General features: G+C 47.1%; 1 protein-coding gene across 1 annotated transcript in view; it reads right to left on the bottom strand.

Annotated features, from left to right (window-relative positions):
- The window catches only part of ALOX5 (arachidonate 5-lipoxygenase), a 54,446-nt gene extending 35,186 nt beyond the window's left edge, over positions 1-19,260 (bottom strand). The window contains exons 1-3 of the mRNA XM_060033672.1: positions 19,111-19,260; positions 11,592-11,790; positions 7,041-7,122 (exon numbers count right to left, since the gene is read on the bottom strand). Coding sequence (XP_059889655.1) covers positions 7,041-7,122; positions 11,592-11,790; positions 19,111-19,260 — 431 coding nt within the window. The remainder of the gene's footprint in view (positions 1-7,040; positions 7,123-11,591; positions 11,791-19,110) is intronic.
- Between the last annotated feature and the right edge of the window lie 1,318 nt (positions 19,261-20,578).

The following is a 20,578-nucleotide window of genomic DNA, read 5'->3' as shown; positions in this document are numbered from 1 at the left end:
TACCTCTCCCTGGGGAAGGGGTGTATCTCAAAGGGTGCTGCATGGAGCAATCGTTCTGCACGATGTTAAAAGTCGTATGTCAAATTCTCTTGGGACACACTGGGTTTTAAAAAAAAAAGAGGGCTTCCCTCGTGGTGCAGTGGTTGAGAGTCCGCCTGCCGATGTAGGGGACACGGGTTTGTGCCCCGGTCCGGGAAGATGCCACATGCCGCGGAGCGGCTAGGCCCGTGAGCCATGGCCGCTGAGCCTGTGCATCCGGAGCCTGTGCTCCGCAACGGGAGAGGCCACAACAGTGAGAGGCCTGTGTACCGCAAAAAAAAAAAAAAAAAAATTAACCAGGGTCCATTACTCCAGAACTTCTCAGAATCCTCGATGCTTATGTGCATTGTGAACCTCTAGAAGGGGGATGTGATAAACAGTTTCCCAAACTTTTTTTACCATGGGACCCTCTTCTGGGGAGAAAGTTTTGGGACCAGTTGCTCCAGTGCACACTTTGGAAAATACTAGGCTAAGACAAAATGCCTGTAAGACTGATTTATTAGTCATTAACTGAATTAGTGTGGAACTGATAAGATTTGCTGTCCACTCTCTTAACAGGACACAAACTAGCCTGATTCTCTGGAAGCTGGTTAACTCGCCACAGTCTAGGACTCCCTCCTTCCACAAGGCCAGAAGCACGTGGAGTGCTCACTGTAGGGGCTTTCCCTGGGTGGTTTAAGTGGGGAGGGAAGCTGTGGAAGGGGCATATGAACGCCAGCCCTTTAGGATGGGAATGGGCGGTGCATAGCTCTTGGACAATGCCTTGTGCACTGCACCAACTACAAAAGTCTCAAAACACATCATATGGTGCCTGAGCTGAGAGGCTTACTCACAAATATTCTACAACAAATTGCAAATTCATAGACCCTTAACATTATGCACTGCATTAGCAGATTATTCTTCCATACCTGGCACTAAAAATCATAAAAATTTCATTAAAAATTTTATTTTGGAAAAGAATATATAAATATATGGATGCATGTGTATATATGCACTCACACACTCACATATGCATAAAAATGCACAAGACATCTGTATAAGCAACATCCAGATCGAGAATCAGAACATTGCTAGTAGCCTCCACACCCACTGCCCACTCAACCTCCCCGATCACCTTGATTTTGTGATAATCGGTTCCGGCTATTGTTTATTGTTCCACTGCTATACAACTTTGCCTAAGCAATATAATTTCAAACCTCATGGACTGGCTGGACATGTGTCTGGTTTCTATTCTTTAGCGCTGTGTTAGTGAGGTTTGTTCATGTTGCTGTGGGTACCAACAGTTCACTGCTCTTCCTTGCAGCGTAGAGTTATCACAATTTATTTATTTGTTCTACTTCTGATGGACATTGGGTGGTTTCCATTTTTTTGGCTCTCATAAATAATACTGTTGTGACCATCTGTGTACATGTATCCAGGTGCACCTGCACACCTGGATTTAGATCCAGGAGTAGAATTTCTGAGTCAAAGATTATAATGTAGCTTCAATTTCACCAAATATTGCAAAACTGTGTTCTACAGAGGTTGTTTCAATTTATATCCCTGTCAGCAGTGTATGAGTCTTCCCATCCCTTCATACCTTCTTCAACACTTGGGTATTGTCAAGTTGTTTCAGTTTTGCCCGTGTGTGTGTGTGTGTGTGTGCAGCAGTAGTAGCAGTAGCTCATTGTGATCTTACTTTTGATTCCTCTGATAACAAATGAGGTTGAGCACCTTTTCGTAAACTTGCTGCTTATATTTTGTGCAGTGACTGCAGTGTCCATTTTTCTACTGAATTGACAATGCTCTTCTTGTAGATTTGTAGGGGTTCTTGGTACATGATAAATAATAATTCTTGTCCATCACTCTGTGAACTTTCTCCTCACTCTCTTTGTGGTGTCTTGTAGTGAACAGAAGTTCCTCACTTTGAGATAGGTGAGTTTATTCTTTTCCTCTATGGTTAGTACATTTTGAGGCTTGTTTGAAAAATCTTTTTTCCTTGAGGTCATGAAGAAGAATCTTCTATAGTTTAAAAGTTTTATAGTTTTGCCTTTAACATTTAAGTCTATTCAACCCAACAATGAGTTTTCTGAATGATATGATGTAGAGTCCAATTTCTTCTCCTTTTTCTCTTCCTCCACTTTTCTCTCTCTGTTCTGTATGGGTTCCCAATAGTCCCACACTACTCATTGTCAGAGCCTCTGTAATATATCAAGTATCCATGTGTGTATTGCCCTGTTTCTCATTTTCCATTCTGTTTCATGGAAATGTAAGTTTTTGAAGGAACGGGGGATAGAGCTAAAGATAATTTTGAGACTGAGGCAATCAGTGGCCTCAGTGGGGATTTCTCAACCACTGGACAGCAGTGGGTCCATGAAAGGGGGAAAGAATAAGGGGCTAAGAGAAAAGAGATGTCTTTACAAATTAGAAAAGTTAAAAAAATAGAGGATACCACCCAGCTACAGCAAGGATTAGTGAAATAGGTATCTACACACTGATCATGAAAAATGGTTAAAGATTTTTGAAGAGAAATTTGTCTATATATACTAATAACTTCTACTATTTGACTTAGTAATTTCATTTCTGGGTATCTATCCTGAGGAAATACTTAATAATACACACAAAAAGGAAAGATTTTCACATTGTTTATAAGAATAAAAAATTAAAAACCTCCTAAATGTCCAGTCAGGTTGGTGTTTAAGTAAAGTATGGTACATCCATACAATGAAATATTATATAAAAACTAGAATCATGTTTGTGATGAGATTTTTTAAATATGGGGAAATGATTCTGCTATACTTCTAAGGGAAAAAAAGGAGGCTGTCAAGTCATGTATACAATATAATCCCAAAGAAATAAAAGTGAAAATGGATGGATTACAGGTATTTTTCCTGCTTCTACATTATTCTGCTTCTACATTATTCCCCTTCTCTTGCTTTACTGGATGAAAAAAAAAAACAAAACCTGACATATTACATATTCCTTGTAAGAATTTGAACTATAGAGGAAGATGTGAAAAGTGTAACAGTCATCACTCTCCAAAATCACCCCCCCCAACCCCCGCCCCTGCCCAGTTAACCATGCTGACTGTTCCTTCCCTTGGAAGGAGTCTCAAACTCAAATGTCTCCAGGGGCCAAAGTAGGAAATGAAAGAAGCCTTGATATAAATGATAGACTGGTGTTGGACTGGGGAAACCTAGAGAATGAGCCCTGTTTACTCAGAATTCCACAATGACCCATTAAACACATTTATAGGCTGGATACAGTCCACTGACCACCACTTTCCAGATGTGCACTCTTGCTCATGTATTATTTTTAAAAACAGTTATATTGAGATATAATTTACATACCATTAAATTCATCCCTCAAAAGTATCCAATTATGAGGTTTGTAGCATATTTACAGAGTTGAGCAACCATCACCATAATCTAATTTTGGAATATGTTCACCCCAAAAGAAACTTTGTACCCATTAATGGTCATTCCCCATGTCCCACCCCCAACTTTCAGCTCTAGGCAGCTACTAATCTACTAATGTGTGTCCATAGACTTGCCTCTTCTGGACATTTCATATAAATAGAATCATACACCATGTGGCCTTTTGTATATGACCTTTTCATTTATTATAATGTTTTTGAGGATTATCTATAGTTTAGCATGTATCCATAGTTCAATGCCAAATAATATTCCGTTGCATGGATATACAGCATTTTATTTATCCATTCATCAATTAACAGAATTTAGGCTGTTTCTACTTTGGGGGTATTATGGATAGTGTTATTATAAATATTTGTGTATAAGTTTTTTTGTGTGTGTAGATATATGATTTCATTAGTTTTGTGTAAGTAACTAGAGGTAGAAGTGCTAAACTGTTTTCCAAAGTGGCTGCTTCATTTTACATTGCACTAGCAATATATGAGGGCTCGAGTTTTTCCACATGCTTCATAGCACTTCTTATTATCTGTCTTTTTAATTCCAACCATCCTAGTGTGTGTGAAGTGGTATCTCATTGTGCTTTCAATTTGCATTTTCTTGATGACTAATAGTTTTGAGCATCTTTGCATGTGCTTATTGGCCATTTATATATTTGCTCTGGAGAAGTGTTTATTCATTCCTCTTTATGGCCAAAATATATTCCATTATATAGATATACCACTGACATTCATCAGTTCATGAACATTTGGGTTGTATTCACCTTTTGGCTATTATGGATAATGCTATAAATATTCATGCACAGGTATATTTGTGTGAACATAAGTTTTCATTTCTCCTGGGTATATGCTTAGGTATGGAATTGCTGGATCATATGGTTACTCTGTGTTTAATAGATTGAGGAACTATCAGACTGTTTTCCAAAGCAGCTGTTACATTTTACATTCCCACCAGCAGTGTATGAGGGTTCTGACTTCTCCACATCCTCACGTTGTTATTGTTTGACTTTTTGATTCTAGCCATCCTCGTGAGTGTGAAGTGGTATCTCACTGTGGTGCTGATCTGCATTTCCATGATGAATAATGATGTCAAGCATCTTTTCATGTACTTATTGGTCATTTGTATATTTTCCTTGTAAAAATATCAATTCAGGTCCTTGCCGATTTTTAAATTGGATTATTTATCTTTTATCATTAAGTTGTAAGAGTTCTTTATGTACTGGATCCAAGTCCCATATCAGATACATGATTTGCAAATATTTTTTCCCATTCTGTGGGTTGTTCTTTCACTTTCTTGGTGGTGTCCTTGAAGCATAGAAGTTTTAAAATTTGATGACATCGACTTATCTGTATTTCTTTTGTTGCTTATGCTTTCATGGTCATATATAAAAATCCTTTGCCAAATTCAGGGTCATGAAGATTTATCCATGTTTTCTTCAAAGTTTTATAGTTTTAGCTCTTACATTTAGGTGTTTGATCCATTTTAACTTAATTTACGTATGTGGTGTGAGGTAAGGGTTCAACTTCATTCTTTTGCACGTGGCTATTCAGTTGTCCCAACACCATTTGTGGAAAAGACTTCTTTCCCCATTGAATGGTCGTGTTGCCTCTGTTGAAAACTAATTGACCATAAGTGTAAGGGCTTAGTTCTGGGCTCTCAATTCTATTTCATTGATCTATACGTCTATCCTTATGTGAATACTACATTGTCTTGACTATTGCAGTGGTGTAGTACTTGGGATATTGAGAAGTGTGAATCATCCAACTTTGTTTACTTTTTTTTCAAGATTGTTTTGACTACTCTGGGTTCCTTGCATTTCCATATGAATTTTAGAATCAGCTTGTCAATTTCTGCAAAAAAGTCAGCAGGGATTTTGATAGTGATTGTGTTGAATTTGTACATTGCTTTGGGGAGTATTGCCATTTAAACGATGTAAGTCCTTTGGTCCATGAACATAAGATGTCTTTCATCTTATTTAGCTCTTCTTTAATTAATTTCAACAGTATTTTGTAGTTTTCATTGTGTAAGTCTTAAACTTCTTTTGTTAAATTTATTCATAAATATTTTATTCCTTTTGATGCTATTGTAAATGGAACTGTTTTCTTATTTTCATTTTAAATTATTGATTGCTCACAAATAGAAAACAACTGAATTTTGCATATTGGTCTTGTATGCTGCAATATTGCTTGTTTTCAGTTCCAATGATTTTTTTTGTGACTTCCTTAGGATTTTCTACACACAAGGCCATGTCCTCTGTGAATAGCAATGGTTTTACTTATTGTTCTCCAATACGGATGTTTTTTCTTCCTTCTTGTCTAATTGCCCTGGCTAGAACCTCCAGTACAATGTTGAGTAGAAGTGGCAAAAGCTGATATACTTATCTTGTTCCTGGATCTTAGGAGGAAGGCATGCAGTCTTTTCCCATTAAGTATGATGTTAACTGTGAACTTTTTGTAGATGCACTTTATCAGGTTGAGGAAGTTCCCTTCAGTTCCTATTTTTTGAGTGTTTTTTAAAATTTTTGTCCAATGCTTTCTTGTGTGTCTATTAAGATGATCATGTATTGTTTTTGACCATGTATTTTTTGTTCTTTCTTCATATGGTGTATTACATTAATTGATTTTTGGATGTTAAACCAACCTTGCATACTTGGAATCAATTCCACCTCTTCATATTGTATAATGTCTTTTATGTGCTGCTGGATTTTGTTTGCTGATATTTTGTTGAAAATATTTGTATCTATATTCATAAAAGATATTGATGTGTAGTTTTCTTATGGCGTCTGCTTTGGGTATAATACTGGCCTCATACAATGAGTTGAGACAAGTTCTCTCCTTTTCTATTTTTTGGAAGAGTTTATGCAGGGTTGGTATTAATTTTTTAAATGTTTGCTATAAGTCACCAGTGAAGCCATATGGGCCTGGGCTTTCCTTTGTAGGAAGTTTTAAAATTACTTAGTAGGAAGTTTTAAAATTAATTTAAAGTTAGTATTCACTCTCTTTTCTTGTGATCAGTCTATTCATTTGATTTGTTCTTGAGTCAGCTTTGGCAGTTTCTGTCTAAGGAATTTGTCCTTTTCATCTAAGTTATTTAATTGGTTGGTATACAATTGTTCATGCTATTCCCTTTCATTCGTTTTAATTTCTGTGAGGTTGGTATTGATGTTCCCTCTCTTATTTCTAATTTTAATAAATTGAGTCTTCTCTTTTTTCTTAGTCTGTTAGCTAAAGATTTGTCAATTTTCTTGTAGATTATATATCACATTTATAACTAAATTATTATAAGAAGACATAAAAAGTGAAGGGTAATTCCTACAATGGGAGTGGGAGAACATCAAGGTGAATTCAAGCCTTTACTGTCCCATTCCTCCTAAATGCCAATACGGTTGATCCCAAGTTTTTCATAACTCTTTCACCATCTCTGCCTGGAGTGGTGGTAAGGTGGAACTTGGGTATTGAGAAGCACTGAAGGGATCTGGTCCCTTGGTTATCACGTACCAGCAATGATGGGCCATAAACTGTGGGCAGGGTTATGCCCCCGAGATAGAAGACACCATGGCCCCAAGCCATTTGGTCTGATGTCATAACTCACCGATACTCTTTTTGCCGTGTTTCCAGTTCTTTACGTCTGTGCTGCTTGAGAATGTGAATTTGGTCATCACAGGCCAACTTCGCTGTGAGAAAAGGACATGGGTGAGAAGAGCCTAGGGAAGCACATTAACAACATCCAGTTTTCAGGTTTCCCTCAGACACCCTTCCTGAGCCAAGTGCTTTATGTGTATCGTCTCATTTAAGCCTCGGAACACTCCCTCATTTTATAGCAAAGAAATGGGGGCTTGGGGAGGTTGAATAGATTTGCTCTTGAACTTTACCCAAGGTCACAACCTAATTAGTGGATTTTCAACACAAGACTCAAATCCCATGCTGTTAGCTAACTCTCTTTATAAAAGACAAATCCAGTTCCTCCTCCTCCTGTCTGCTCACTCAGCAAGCCTGGGGGCTCTGAACCTCGGGGTTCTGAGAATCACATCCAGATACATAAGCTAGGCTTGGTTCTGATCGTGACTTACAGGAAGGCAGACCAATGATTCTCTGGCAGGCAGTGTGCCCATCTCTGGCCTGCCTGTGGATTTCCACCTGGGGGCTCCCAGGACACTGCCTTTGCCAAGAATCGTGGGGCCCCTGGTGCAGAGCTCCTCTTCCACTTCAGAGGAGAGGCATTCCGTGATCTTTGGTGGATCTCTTCAAACCACTTCAGGGCAGTTCATTCCTGCATTTCTCATGCAGAGCAGAAATGGCAGCCACTGCGGGTTTCCATGTTGCCTGAGAGAATAGCAGGGACTCATGGCTCTTGTGTTTCTAAGTCCAATTGGTTGCTTCCTGGAGAAATGTGTGACTTAAGATTCAATACACAGACGCTGACACTGTCCAGTTTCCTGTGGTGGCTACACAGAGGAATGAGAATGGAGCTTATTCTAAAACAGCCTGTCATGTCCTAGAGTGTGGGCTTTAGAAGAGATGTTCTTGGGTTTGGGTTTGGACTAGGGCTGTGTCACTTACAGCTGTGTGACCTTGAGCAAGCTACCTTAGCTTCTTCCCATGTAAAATGGAGATAATAACGCTTATTTCTAGGGCCATGGTGGGGATTTAGTGAGAGGCTGCAGCAAATCACTCCTTACAGTGCTTAGGACCAGTAAGTGCCCAGTAAATGGGAGCCACGGTTATCACTGTTGTCCTTATAATTATCATGGACCTGAGCGTCCTCTTCCTCCCTCTAAGCCAGACTTCAAAGGTGTCTCATCTTTCATTTCAGGAGTGGGCAGGTGGCTAAGGGCACGGTTGGTCACACTTCTCAGGGCCTTTAGAGCAGGAGAGGTCAGATCGAGATTACCCTTTATACTATTATTTAGGGTAAAATCAGTGAACACAGTCAATGGAACCCCGACTGGCAGGATTCCAGAGCATCTCCTGGAAAGGGGGCCTCTGCAGTGAAGAGCTTCTCCAGCTCTCTGTGGAGAAGAACCGGCTTTTTAAAACTTCCATTCCATCACAGACTGACATTTTTGTAAATAAGTGGGGAGGCTCTAGGCCATTGAAGGCAAGGTGAGTATTAAATGTAACAACAGCTGTCACTGGCACATTCATCATCTCTTATCCACCCTTAAAGAACCTGCCTATTTCTCAGGCACCTTGCTCTGAGGAGCTGTATCTCTTTAGCTTTACTGTATGAATAAGTCAGAGAACGTGTAAAATTGCAACCTACCAAGTTTCAAATGGCATATAGCATCCTTCTTCCTGGCCCCACTGACTAACAGAACTTCTGGGAACAAGGCAGGTGACAAAGCCTGGACTGACTACAGCAGAGCTCAGGGGGACAGATTCCAAAAGACTGATATGAGTCTTTCACATAGATGCTTGGAATCCCTGGGACCACAGTGACCCACTGATCTTCCTCTTTGGGCCCCAGTGCCAAGCCTGGGACTGGAGCTGCCTCAGGCAGAGGTGCAATGGGCCAGAGAGCTCTGTGAGGCTCAGAACTGTTGGGTGCTGGTGTGCAATGAGGTGAGAACAGAGGTTGAGTGTACAGGTTTACAAACTTAGAGTAACTTGCTAAAATACTTCTGACTGTTGCATCTGATAATAAAAACAGGGCTTGTATTTTGAATGGCTTTGGTTTGCTTTTTATTTCATTTTTCTAGTAGTTAGTTTTTATTGTATTTTACAAAAATGTCAGTCACCACAGAGAGAGCCCTCTGACTTCTATGGTCACCCCAAGTGCAGTGGTGAAATATTAGATTCCAGAGGTTTCTATGTGGTGAGTGATTGAATCGCTTGTGGGCTGGGCCCCCTCATTTACAGGTTGCCCAAAGGGTTGGTTGTCGTGCCATGTGGTGGACCAAAGATGGCCACAAATTCTTTGACGTTCCTTTCATTGAGAGGAGGTCTATGTTCCCCTTGAGTCTGGGTGGGCTCTGTGACTGCTTGGACCAATAGAAAGTGGTAGAAGTTACACTGGGCCAATTTCCAGGGCCAGGCTTGAAGAAACTGGCAGCTTCTACTTTCTGTCTCTTGCTTTTGGAAGCCAGCCACCACAAAAAGAAGTGCAACTACCCTGAGACCACAAAGCTGTGAGAAGCCCAGGCTCTACGGGGAAGCCTTAAAAATGAGATGCCACGTGGAGAGGGAGAGACCACGGAGCCCTGAAGCACACGAGAGGAGAACCATCTTAGAAGCGAATCCTCTAGCCCTTCCCCTCTCAGCGGATGCCCCATGGCTCACAGAGGGACCACCCAGCTGAGCCTTTCCCAAATTCCTGACCCCTAAGATCATGAGCAAAATGAAATGGTTGTTTCAAGCCACTAAGAGTGCTACCCAGCAACTGATAAGTGGAACATACTGGGTGGCTCCCATGTGCCCCTCCAGATCCACCCTTCACCTGTCCTGTCCCTGAAGGTCCCTGATCAATGCATCAGTGGGCTTCACGTTCGGTTCAGCCACTGGAAACCCTGACCAGAGACTGGAGGGTACGGGACAGTGAGGAGAGGACACTTCTTCCCCAGCCTCTCTCTGTAGGGTCTCTCCAGGCTGTCTGCATCTCTGCTGAGGACCAGAGCTCCTCCCAAGGCAGCTCTGGCTCCAGGACACTTCCCTTTTCGGTTATTCTCACATTCTTTCCCTTCCCCGACCCCACCAGGACTAGGAGTTCTAATGGCCCTGCACGCTGGCCTACACCTTCTAAATATCCCAACTGGACAGTGCCGTATGCTTTTTTGTTGGAAAGAGATTCGGGGTCCGTGGGAAGAAGGACTACACATCTGAGACCGTGGGTAGGAGCGGGGCAGGAGGGAGATGTGGAGCTCGTGTTTCTACAGTCCTGGTAAATGAGAAGTGCCCTGTCTGCAGCCTTTCCCATACTGGCCACCTTAAGACACAGTGACTTTTGTGATCTTCCCTGCCATGAAGACAGGGGATAAAAATCCTTCCTGCCCCAATTATTTAGTTCAGAAAAAATCTTGGAATTTTGTTTCTTTTTTTTTTTGAATTTTGTTTCTTAAGTTAAATTCCATGTCAGAAGCAATGGGATGTGGCCTGGTAGTTTTAAGAACACCAGGTAGAGAAGACTTTTTCCTCCTGTGTCTTGGTTTTCTTAGCTAAAATAGAGAGGGTACTAATCATTCTCATCTTACCTACCCTGCCAAAGTTCTGTGAAGAGCAAATGAACTAGTGATAGGAAATGTGTTGTCAGCTAGGAGGTGTTAACCGGTGGCACTGGAAGAAGCAGCTGTCCCCCTCCTCATTATTCTAGTGGATGCACTAGATCATTTCAGGTTTCGAGAGTGAGCACGCTGAAGGGTCATGACTAAGGTAAGGCAGGATTTTGCCAAGGCATGGATTTGACTCACACACGCTAAGAGGCTGGTGTGCAAGGGGGGCGTCATTCAGAGGGAAAGAGGCCTTAGCTGACCCCCGCCATCTGCTCCTCTCTCCTCCTCCTCCAGCCAGGCCAGCTGCGTGTCTCTTACCAAGAATGGCCTCCCGAGGAAGTACCAGATTGGGGTTTGCACATTTGAGGGTCTTGCTTAAGAGGGTATATTTTAGGTTCTTTTCTCTTTCAGCAAAAAGTGGGACTTCATGTTTAATGACTGGTGACCGTCGAACACCAGGCCTGCCCACAGTTCCTCTGAGCTGGCACTCAGGCACTCCTGGTCAACCCCTTCCTTTTCCTGGCCTGCATGGGGTCCCTGGAGCCCAAGCCCTACTGTGACCTCACAGAGAGGAGAGCTGAGAACTCAGCTGAAGAACTGCCCATCCAGGGGCACGTCCCAGGGGTATGTGTTACTAGGGACCCCAGTTACCCTCTGGCAAAAAGTGGGTCATAATCTTCTCCTGGAGGATTTTATAGCAGAGAGGGGACATGGCTGGATGGAGCCTGGGGCCTGTCACTTCCCCCTCTGAACCTGGGGCTTGTTAGTACCTAGAGGAAGGTCACACCTCCTACAGGTGCATCGAGGCACGAAGCAGGTGCTCAACCACGGAGAGCATGGTTATTATTCCCATGGATACAGTTCTTCGAGGAAGGAGGGCCTGCAGACTCTCTCATTCCCCAGAAGCCCAGGGAGTGGAAGGGGCCTAAGCCGCTCACCTCGTCCATCTCTCAGGACAATTTCGCTCTCGCCTGAGATCCAGCGGTAGCAGGGGAACTCAATGTAATCCCCGCAGGGCGTCTTCAGCGTGATGTACTTCAGGTACCAGTCGTCATGGAGCCAGTACTTGCGCTTCTCGATTCTGATCAGCTGGATGTCGCCCAGTTCGTCATCAACTACAACATTGTAAGAATCAACCTGAGAAGGAGAAAAGGCAAGTCAGACCCTCTGGGAGCTCCTGAGCCTTTGAATCACCCTCAATCCATGTAGCTGAGATGTCTGCCAAATGCCTGTCCTTGGCACGGCTCTGCTGCACCCTGGGTGACAGAGATGGCCAATTCCCCAGCTCTACCCTTAGGAGATGGAAGTCTAGCAAGCAAGGGATGGCGCTGCTCAGAGAGAGACATTCTGCTGTCTGCGCACAGCCCAGTGCCAGGCCAGGCTCGTTGAGGGCCTCTGCAGCTGCCCCCACTCACAACAAGGGCAGCAAGGCTGCTGGCCCTGCTACCTTACAGGGCTAGATGGACAAACTGGCCCTCGCACACAAGGGCAGTCCTTTACAGCTTGCAAAGGGCTTGCTGACGTTGCTATAGATCCCACAACAACTTTGGGAGGGGTGGGGAGTTATGACCTGTGTCTCAGATGAAGACAGTGAGGTTCAGTAAGCCCCACTTCTACTACTAATTGGCAGAGCTGGAATTCCAATCCAGGTCTTTCCATATCTCTCTCATTCTCAGTGGGGCAAATAACTGAGTGCAAACGGGGAGGCTCAGATAAAAGTGAAGTCACACAGTTCAAGCTGTCCTGGGGCCTCTGCAGTTCACGGAGCCACAGTGATGCCAAGAGAATCAGATAAGCAGTTTCCACTATATCCAAGGCACAGTGGTGGATTGAGGCTGGCCTTGCTACCTCAGGCCACGTGCAGCACTGCTCCCCGGGCTGCTGCCAGGCTCCTGACCCCAGGAGACGGGCTGGCACAGTGGCAGTGCAGGGCAGCCGCTCCATGGCTGCTGCATGATCTGCGTAGGTGCAGCTCTGGATGGCAGATGGGAAGGAAGGATGGGGGCTCAAGCTTTGCATCGGGCGTTCCAAAGACCAGAATGTTTGGGGAGCCCCAGACTCAATGCCCTCTGAGGCACTTTCTAAGCCAGATTTCACCCATCTTTGAATTTTTTCCTCGGTGGCAGGCTTGGAGTTCTCAGTGTGATGGTGAAGTAAGTGGAGGGGAAGGGTGTTCATCTTGCACATGACCCCATGCATGCCCATTTCCATCCTTCTCCCTCCAAATGCCACTGGGAGGACTTCTTAAAGGGAGTGGGAAGTTGAACATTTTCAGCAAAGCCCTTGGCTCTGAGCACAGTGAGCAGCTCGCATGTCCTGGCTGCCTCAGATGCCAGATGCTTGTGGTCAGAAAGGGAAGTCTCTTCCTAGTGCCCGGTGGTCTGGGCCTGGGTCCTCAGTTAGAAACACTTTCTGGGGACAGAGGAGCCAGCCTGTGGGCTGGGTCCCTAACAGGTGTGCCAGCACATCTGTCCTGCCCATCCTGCAGGTCAAAGAACCCTCCTGCCCCACAGCGTGGCCCCTGGGATACCAGGGGCCACAGGTGAGGTCACAGAGAGCATTGCCCCCCAGGGCCTGTGGGACCTCAGGCAGAGGGGCCTGTCTGTACCACAGGGCGCCGATCCGTGGGGAGAAGGCGGTAGGCCCCGGATAGAGTTGGGAGAGGAGTCCCAGTGAGGGGCTGGATGACCTAAGGAGCTGGGAGGAGGGAGAGGAAAGGAAGGACACAGCTCTTGTTGGGTGGCTTCCCAGGGGTGGGGAGAGAAGGGAGGCCCCTGAGTTGAGGCATCAGTGGGCCAGGGCAGGAAGGTTTTGATGGAGCAAGGGGCCCAACGTCCACCTGGAGAAGCAGAGTGGGGACTGGTGGCTTAAGACTGGACGTTTGCAGGCCCCACCCCATTCGAAGTCCCACCTGCCACGAGTATCTGCAGAGACCGTGGCCCTCTTGCGGGGTCAAGACAGAGATTCCCACCGAGGACTGGAGGGAGGGCAGTGAGGGGCAGAGGGCGAGGTGAGCCCTAGTGTCAGGGCAGCTCAGAAAGCCTCAGGGGCCTTGAGTTCACATCCCAGCTCCAAAGTAACTGACCATGGGCCAGGGCAAACTTACACTCTCTGAGGCTATGTTTCTTCATCTATCAAGGGGAGATCACGCTTAGCTTGCAGGACCATTGAGAAATCCAAATGACATGATGCCTGAGTGGGCTCCTTTCTCCAGAGGCACAGGCCACCAGCTGCTGTGTGTATCAGAACCACCTGGTCCTCCCTCCTTGACTCCTAGGGCGTCAGCAAGTCCCACACTGCCTGCGAGCGGCTCTGAGCTAGCATGGGCCCCTGCGCTGAGGTCCATGCTTGACTACATGTGCCACATTGAGTAGCCAGAAGTAGAGACGGGAGGAAGACATTGAGCCCATGAGCAGAAACAACTTGGCTCAAAACCTGAAGGGAATTCCCGTGAGGATGGAGAAGGGGTCTTGAGGCCGAGTGAGAACCGGAGGCATTTTTGTTGCTGGCAGTGCAGGCCGAGCAAAGGGAAGTCAGCGTGGGTTGAGGCCTGGGCCTGGGCTCGGGTTGGCTGCTCCAAGGGAAGTGGCTTTCCTGTGGCTCCGAGGGGCTACAGGAGGCTGCAGGCGTCTGGGAGGCTGAGGCGAAGGGGGAGAGGATGGCCATCTAAAGTAACAGGCGCCATAAGCATCTGAGGTGGGCGACTCTCATGGCAGGGAGGAGCCTTGGATCACAAAGGGAAGGGAGATGGGGCCCAGGGAGTCTCTCCAGGGCGATTCTCAGAGGGAGGGCCAGATGTCCAACTGAGGGTGGGGACTGATAAGGAAGAGACGGAGTAGCTTCTCTGAGAGAAGGGAGAGCAGGCTCACCCTGGGCACACCTATGGTGCAGTCACAGGAGAATGGGCCCTCCAGGTCACCCTTTCCCAATGACCCACAGGCACCTGGCAGAGGGCCCTGGAGTTTCACCCGGATGAAATCACTGGACAGACCTACAGGGACTCAGTAGGCCATCTGACAGGGTCTTGCAATGCGAGAGGACTGCCAGTCTGGCTTGTCTCTGGCTGGCCGTGGCTTCAGGCCCGGTGCTACAGGAGGTGAACCAGGGCCTGAGTTCAGTGCCACCTAACTCAGGCAGTCTCAGGGACAAAGTCCGATGACACTGACACTGGCATCCAAGGGCGCCACTGCTGGAGAGTCACAGGGGATAGAGAGGGGCCTCCAGGAAGATCTCAGGGTCCTGTGTGTCAAACAGCAAAGTCAGGTCTTTGGAAGATACAAAGAGCTACAGGGTGTGACAACCTTCCTTCCTCCTCTCCCTGGGCCAGTATGCTGGGTGGATACTGTGTGTGTTGACTAATTTGCCTTGACACGTTAATATCACATGTCCATTCTGAACAGTGTACAGTATCAACTATGGATGGCACGGAGCATAACAGGCCCTCAAAAAATACAGTACATGTACATGGCCGAGTGGATGGTTATCTCATTGTACAGTTGGAAACTGAGGCTCAGAGAGGTCAGGCAGCTACCATGCTAGGGAGTAACTGGTGGCCCCACGATTAGAACCCACACCTGTGTGATGGCCTAACCTGGGTTCCTCTCACTGTTTCCCATGGCCACATTGTGGGAAAAGCCTTGGCCTGGGAGCCAGGTGACCTGGCTTTGAGCCCTGGTTCAAGCCCTCCATGGAGTATGAAGGGGCAATGTGGGGTGGGGTGGAGGACAAGGAAAAGCTTCCTACAAGGTGGCATTTGAGGCAGCTCTTGGGAGTTGGTAAGATTTCAGAGGTGAGTTGAGTGGAGAAGAAGGGGAATGGGTAGGGCATTCTGAATGTAGAGAAAGGAGGTGGGGAATTCGCATGTGAGAGGAGGAGGCTGGAGCATGGAGTTCTCGGGGCAGAGGTGGTGGGTGCAGTGGTCAGACACTGGAAAGAGACATGGAGCCTGGGAAACGTGATATTCACCAGTCCTTTCTCAGAATGGCCAGTTTGCTGATTTCACCCGTTGCTCTCAATCCTCTTATTGGATACACAGCTTTAAGGCTTTTGAATATTTCAGCAAATTGTTAGCTGGCCAGTTTTTTGCTTGATCTTTTCTTTTTAATTAATTAATTTATTTATTTTTGGCTGAGTTGGGTCTTCATTGCTCCGCACGGGCTTTCTCTAGTTGTGGCGAGCAGGGGCTACTCTTCGTTGTGGTGTGCGGGCTTCTTATTGTGGTGGCTTCTCTTGTTGCAGAGCAAGGGCTCTAGGTGCACAGGCTTCAGTAGTTGTGGCATGTGGGCTCAGGAGTTGTAGCGCACGGGCTTAGCTGCTCCGTGGCATGTGGGATCTTCCTGGACCAGGGCTCGAACCGTGTCCCCTGCATTGGCAGGTGGATTCTTAACCACTGCACCACCAGGGAAATCCTGCTTGATCTTTATATCAGCATTTAAAGAAAGGTTTCATTTGTTTCTGCCCCAGATCCCTGCTAGAGCAAGGACAGAGAAGAGTCATGATGTGGTCCAGCCTGGACTGCCTGTCCTGGAGGGGGCTAGTGAGGGGCTGGTGGGTGGTGGGGGGGGCTGTGGAGTAGAGACAGAGGGAGATGATTAAGGGGTGGACAAGGGAGAGGCTGGGGCAGAGAGAGGGAGAAAAGGGGCAGTGGTTAGGGAGGCTGAGGGAGCAAAGAATGGGGGAGCTGGGGGAATCTAGGAGACAGCAGAAGGGAGAAATTGGAGCAGTAAGCAAGAGAGAAATGAGGGACATGGGGAATTTTGGGGAATAGGGAGCAGAGGAAGGAAGAGAAGGAGGAAGAAGAGGCAGAATGTAGGGAAGAGATGGGACAGAGAGGGAAGGTGGGGGATAGTGAGATTGAGTGTCAGAAGGAAATATTTACTCTTCAGTACTATATTACCATTTCTGAGAAGGCGGTATTCTAGAATACATTCTTCATGAATATATTGTAAGAATATTCACAGAAAATATTTAAGAAGTATAGTTGTAAGATTCGTTCACACGTACTGAGTACATTCAAGGGTGATATACTAAGGATCACCCTATTGCCTTTCGCTTTCCTAAAAGTGCTGCCAGGGAATGAAAAAGGGTCAGGTAAGATTTCCCAGAAATCTTTGGATCTGTGAAAGTTATCCCATCGGGCCTTGAATTACTTTAAATCGACAGAGCCAAAGAAACAAATCAATTTGCTAAATTTGGGCTACGTCTCTGGGCTATGTGGGTCCACCGCCTGGGCTTTCCCAGCAGATGGCGTGACGCTTGACAGGACAATCTCACCTGCGAAGGACCCCAATTCCCAATCCTGTCCTGAATCACTTGGCAGAACTCTGATGAGAATAACCAGGGATTTGTGACTCAATTTATTGAGAAAAAAATCAGTCCCATCCATTATAGGACTGAATTTTGCATGGGAGAATGCGGTATTGACCTGCCAATGAGCTGGAAATGACTGAATTGGTTGCCCAGAAAAAGTCTTTATTGTTGTTACTGTAACTGTTATTATCTATAATGATTGTAACACTTTTCGGGTAAAATGGGTTAGCCTTATCGTCTCTGCAAGTATTTCCTCTAAGATTTCTCCTTCACCTTTACCCAAATGGGACGGATTGTCCTTAAGAGACATTGGCTGGAGATTGAGGAAGTAGATCTGGGCTGTGCAAGACCAAGTGTGGAGTAACTTTGCATAAGCAGAAGCTTTCTCAAAAGATGAGTTTTTTCAAAGAGCCTTTTGGAGCCAGCGATTCCCCTGCAGTGCCCCTCCTGACCTGCCCCCTCTCACCACAATGGAAATGTGACATGCAAATCTCTCCTGAAATTTGCTGCTGGGACTCTCACTGAAGTGTTTAATCATAATGTCATTTGAATGAATTCTCAGGGTGGGGAAATAATGAACAGAGGGATGCTTGCACCCCTCTTCTAACGACCCTTTTATGGTCACACCGCCGTACCTCCCGTCTGAGAAGCCACACCCGGCTGCTTATGCTGCACACTGATGTGTGTCGTATGTGGAGGAGAACGGACCCACTGTGGACCACTTATAAAGGCAGAGAAGTCTGTAACCTGTTCTCCTCCCATAAGTGTTGGGGGAATCCATGAAATAATGGAAATAATTATTTCTGATGGTGCTTCAGAATGGCCGAGGGTGTCATTATCCCAAATGGATGACTCATTAGCCCTCCTGCACCACCATCCTCTGGGCCAGTTCCCTGGTTGGGGAAACCAAACAATAGGAGGTAGTTCTTATACTCAACACCTAACTCTTCTAGAAGGGTACTCTAGCCACATTAATATGACGAACTTGGCTAAGTGTCAGATGGGCTTATAGCGAGGTTCTGAGGCTCCTGGGTAGGAATCAAGCTCACTTTGAGTTTGGAATCTGGAAAAGGAGTGGGCTATTATTTGCTTACTTTAGGCTCTGCAGACCTAAAACACGCTTCATGAATATTATCCAAGAAGTATTTGGTTGAACCATATCAAATTGCCAGTTTTGTCAAAAATAGTCAACTATGAGCAATTCCTTATGGTTCAACCAAATAATGAAGAGATAAAAAAGACAGCTTTGTGAAATCTAAGTCCTTTTGGTCCAGTTCAGAAGCTGGGGGTGGCAGAAGGGAACAGATATTTCCTGGGCACCTGTAGTGTGTTGGAGCTGTCACTTCATGAGCACTTAAGTAATGAGCACTTAATAAGCCCAGTGGACTGGGCACATCACACCAAACACTTGGCGAGGATCGCCACCTGCTGTGCTGCTCACAGAGAAAGCTACAGGCTGGAATTCACGCCAGGTCAGCATGGGGAGCCCACTTCTGAATGAATCCTCACACAGCGCCTGGCATCACAGACTAGACGTGCAGTCAACACGCTCCCTTTGCTCCCTGAACTCGCAGGCTCCAGGGTCTCTGGTGAGGAGGGGAGAGGGGAAGCCCTCCTCCCTCTTGCTCTTCTGAGCCCTCACACTCAGGGTGGGAGTGCTCCCTGGTGTACACACTGCTGGGAGCCAGCGACGACCTCCAGGTTTGCAAAAGGCTTCTCCTGGCCTGGGTCTCTCGTTCTTTCCCTCTGCATTCCTCTGGGGACCTCTCCTGAGAATGTGAGCTGCCCAGGTGTGGAGACATAAGCTAGTGCCACTCTGGGCCACCGGCTCGAACTCCTAGACCAGCCTGAAGCCAACCCTTGTACTTTACATTTGGGGAAACTGAGGCCCAGAGAGGGGGCAGAGTGAGCTAGTGGTCAGGGCCGGATGGAACTCAGGCCTCTGGACCCCCAGCCCTGCGCGTTCTCCCCACAGCTGAGGTGCCACCTGTGGAGTCCTAGGAAATGGGGCACAAGTAATGGTGGTCACAGCGCTTGCCCAGTTAAGTGGCCTCTCAGAGCCGCTCGCCCCCGAACTTGGGTCCCAGCCGCCCCGACGTCCGCACCCTGTCCCGGCCACCCCAGCCCGTCAGGGCCGGGCGTCCTCACCGCGCCGCGCTCAAAGTCGTTGTAGAAGGGCTTGTCCAGCAAGTGCTTCTCGCTGCAGCCCGCGGAGCCCACGAGGCTGAGGTAGATGTAGTCGTCGGTGCCCGCGAACCACTGGCTGCCGGTGGCCACGGTGACGGTGTAGGACGGCATGGTGGCGCGCAGCGAGGACCGCGCGGCGCGGGCGCAGCGAGCATTGAGAGCCTTGGCCCGCCGGTACGCCGGTCTCCGCCCCCCGCCCACCCCGCGCGGTAGCTTCCTGCCTCTGAGCGTCCGGGGCCCCTGCCGCCCCCCTCCTCCTCCTGCCCGCCCTGCCCCCGGCCCCGCCCTCCCGGAGCTCTGACCTCGCCGGACCCGCCTCGGACTCGGTAAGCGCGCCCGTTCCTGCACCTCACCTCCTACACTTGGCCTCTGTTTTGGCAGTCAGGGGACTGGGGCCACCTCAGCTGCTATCCCCTCCTCCCTCCCTCTATTCATTCTCTCACTCAGTTTCTCTTCACCCTTCCCTCCTGCCTCGGCTTCCCTCACTGCCAGGCCCTTGTGAGGCATTAGGGTTGGACTCCAGGGATGCCTGGAAAACCAGACACAGTTCCTGCTCTCACCAAGTCCCCAGGGTTAGAGGGAGGCCGCGCGACTGGGGCACTTAGCCATGCTGTGATTACTGAGAGCAGGGGTGCTCTGGGAGTCTACAGAGGGAAGAGGAGCCCACCTGGGGAGTCAGGAAAGCTTTTGGAGGGGTGACACCTGAGCTGGTACTGTGGAGCGCAGAGACTTCCGTGGGCATTGGCTTCTTCCACAGACTTGGCTGAACGTCACTCTGTGCCGGGTGCAGTTGGGCACTGAGGTGAGTCAGGTGCCAGCCACACTTAGGCCTGGAGATTGTCAGTGTGTAGTGGGAGGAGGGCAGCCAGAGAGAGGGAGGCCAGGATAAGAAAACCCGAATCTGGACACCTAAGGGGTTGTCTGGAGGAGGTTGATGCGCTCGGAGGCGAGGGGTTGCAGAACTCGGGGGCAGGGAGGCTGGGCGTGTAATGGGAAAGGGGGTAGACTTGTTTGGAGATGGCTTCTGGGAATAGAACCATGGCTGGAAGTTCTAGGGAAGAAGATGTGGACTCCACAGCAAGGATGTTCCATGAGTTAGAGGTGGTACTTGGAAAACCCGCTGCCTGGCAGAGTAATTGGTTGGCTATCATTTACTTTTAATTAATTAATATTTTAATTTATTTAAAAATTTTTTATCGGCTTTCTAACTGATGATGGGCGAGGCTTGGAAGGCATGGTAGTAAAAGGCTTTGGACACTAGAAGGAAGCTTCGTGCGGGTGGTAAGCTTTCCAACTGCTGTGACCTGATCTCAGAAGTCTTCTGTATTCCCCTACACGTCCTCTGTACCCAGCTTCAGAACTGGGTCTGACTGTGGTACACATTCAGTAATGAGTTGAACTGAATTTAAAAATAAGTTCATTCCACGTG

Source organism: Delphinus delphis, chromosome 16, assembly GCF_949987515.2.
Source record: "Delphinus delphis chromosome 16, mDelDel1.2, whole genome shotgun sequence".
Taxonomy (NCBI): Eukaryota; Metazoa; Chordata; class Mammalia; order Artiodactyla; family Delphinidae; genus Delphinus; species Delphinus delphis.
Note: the sequence above shows the minus strand (reverse complement) of the source record. Positions and strands in the feature narration are given on the sequence as shown.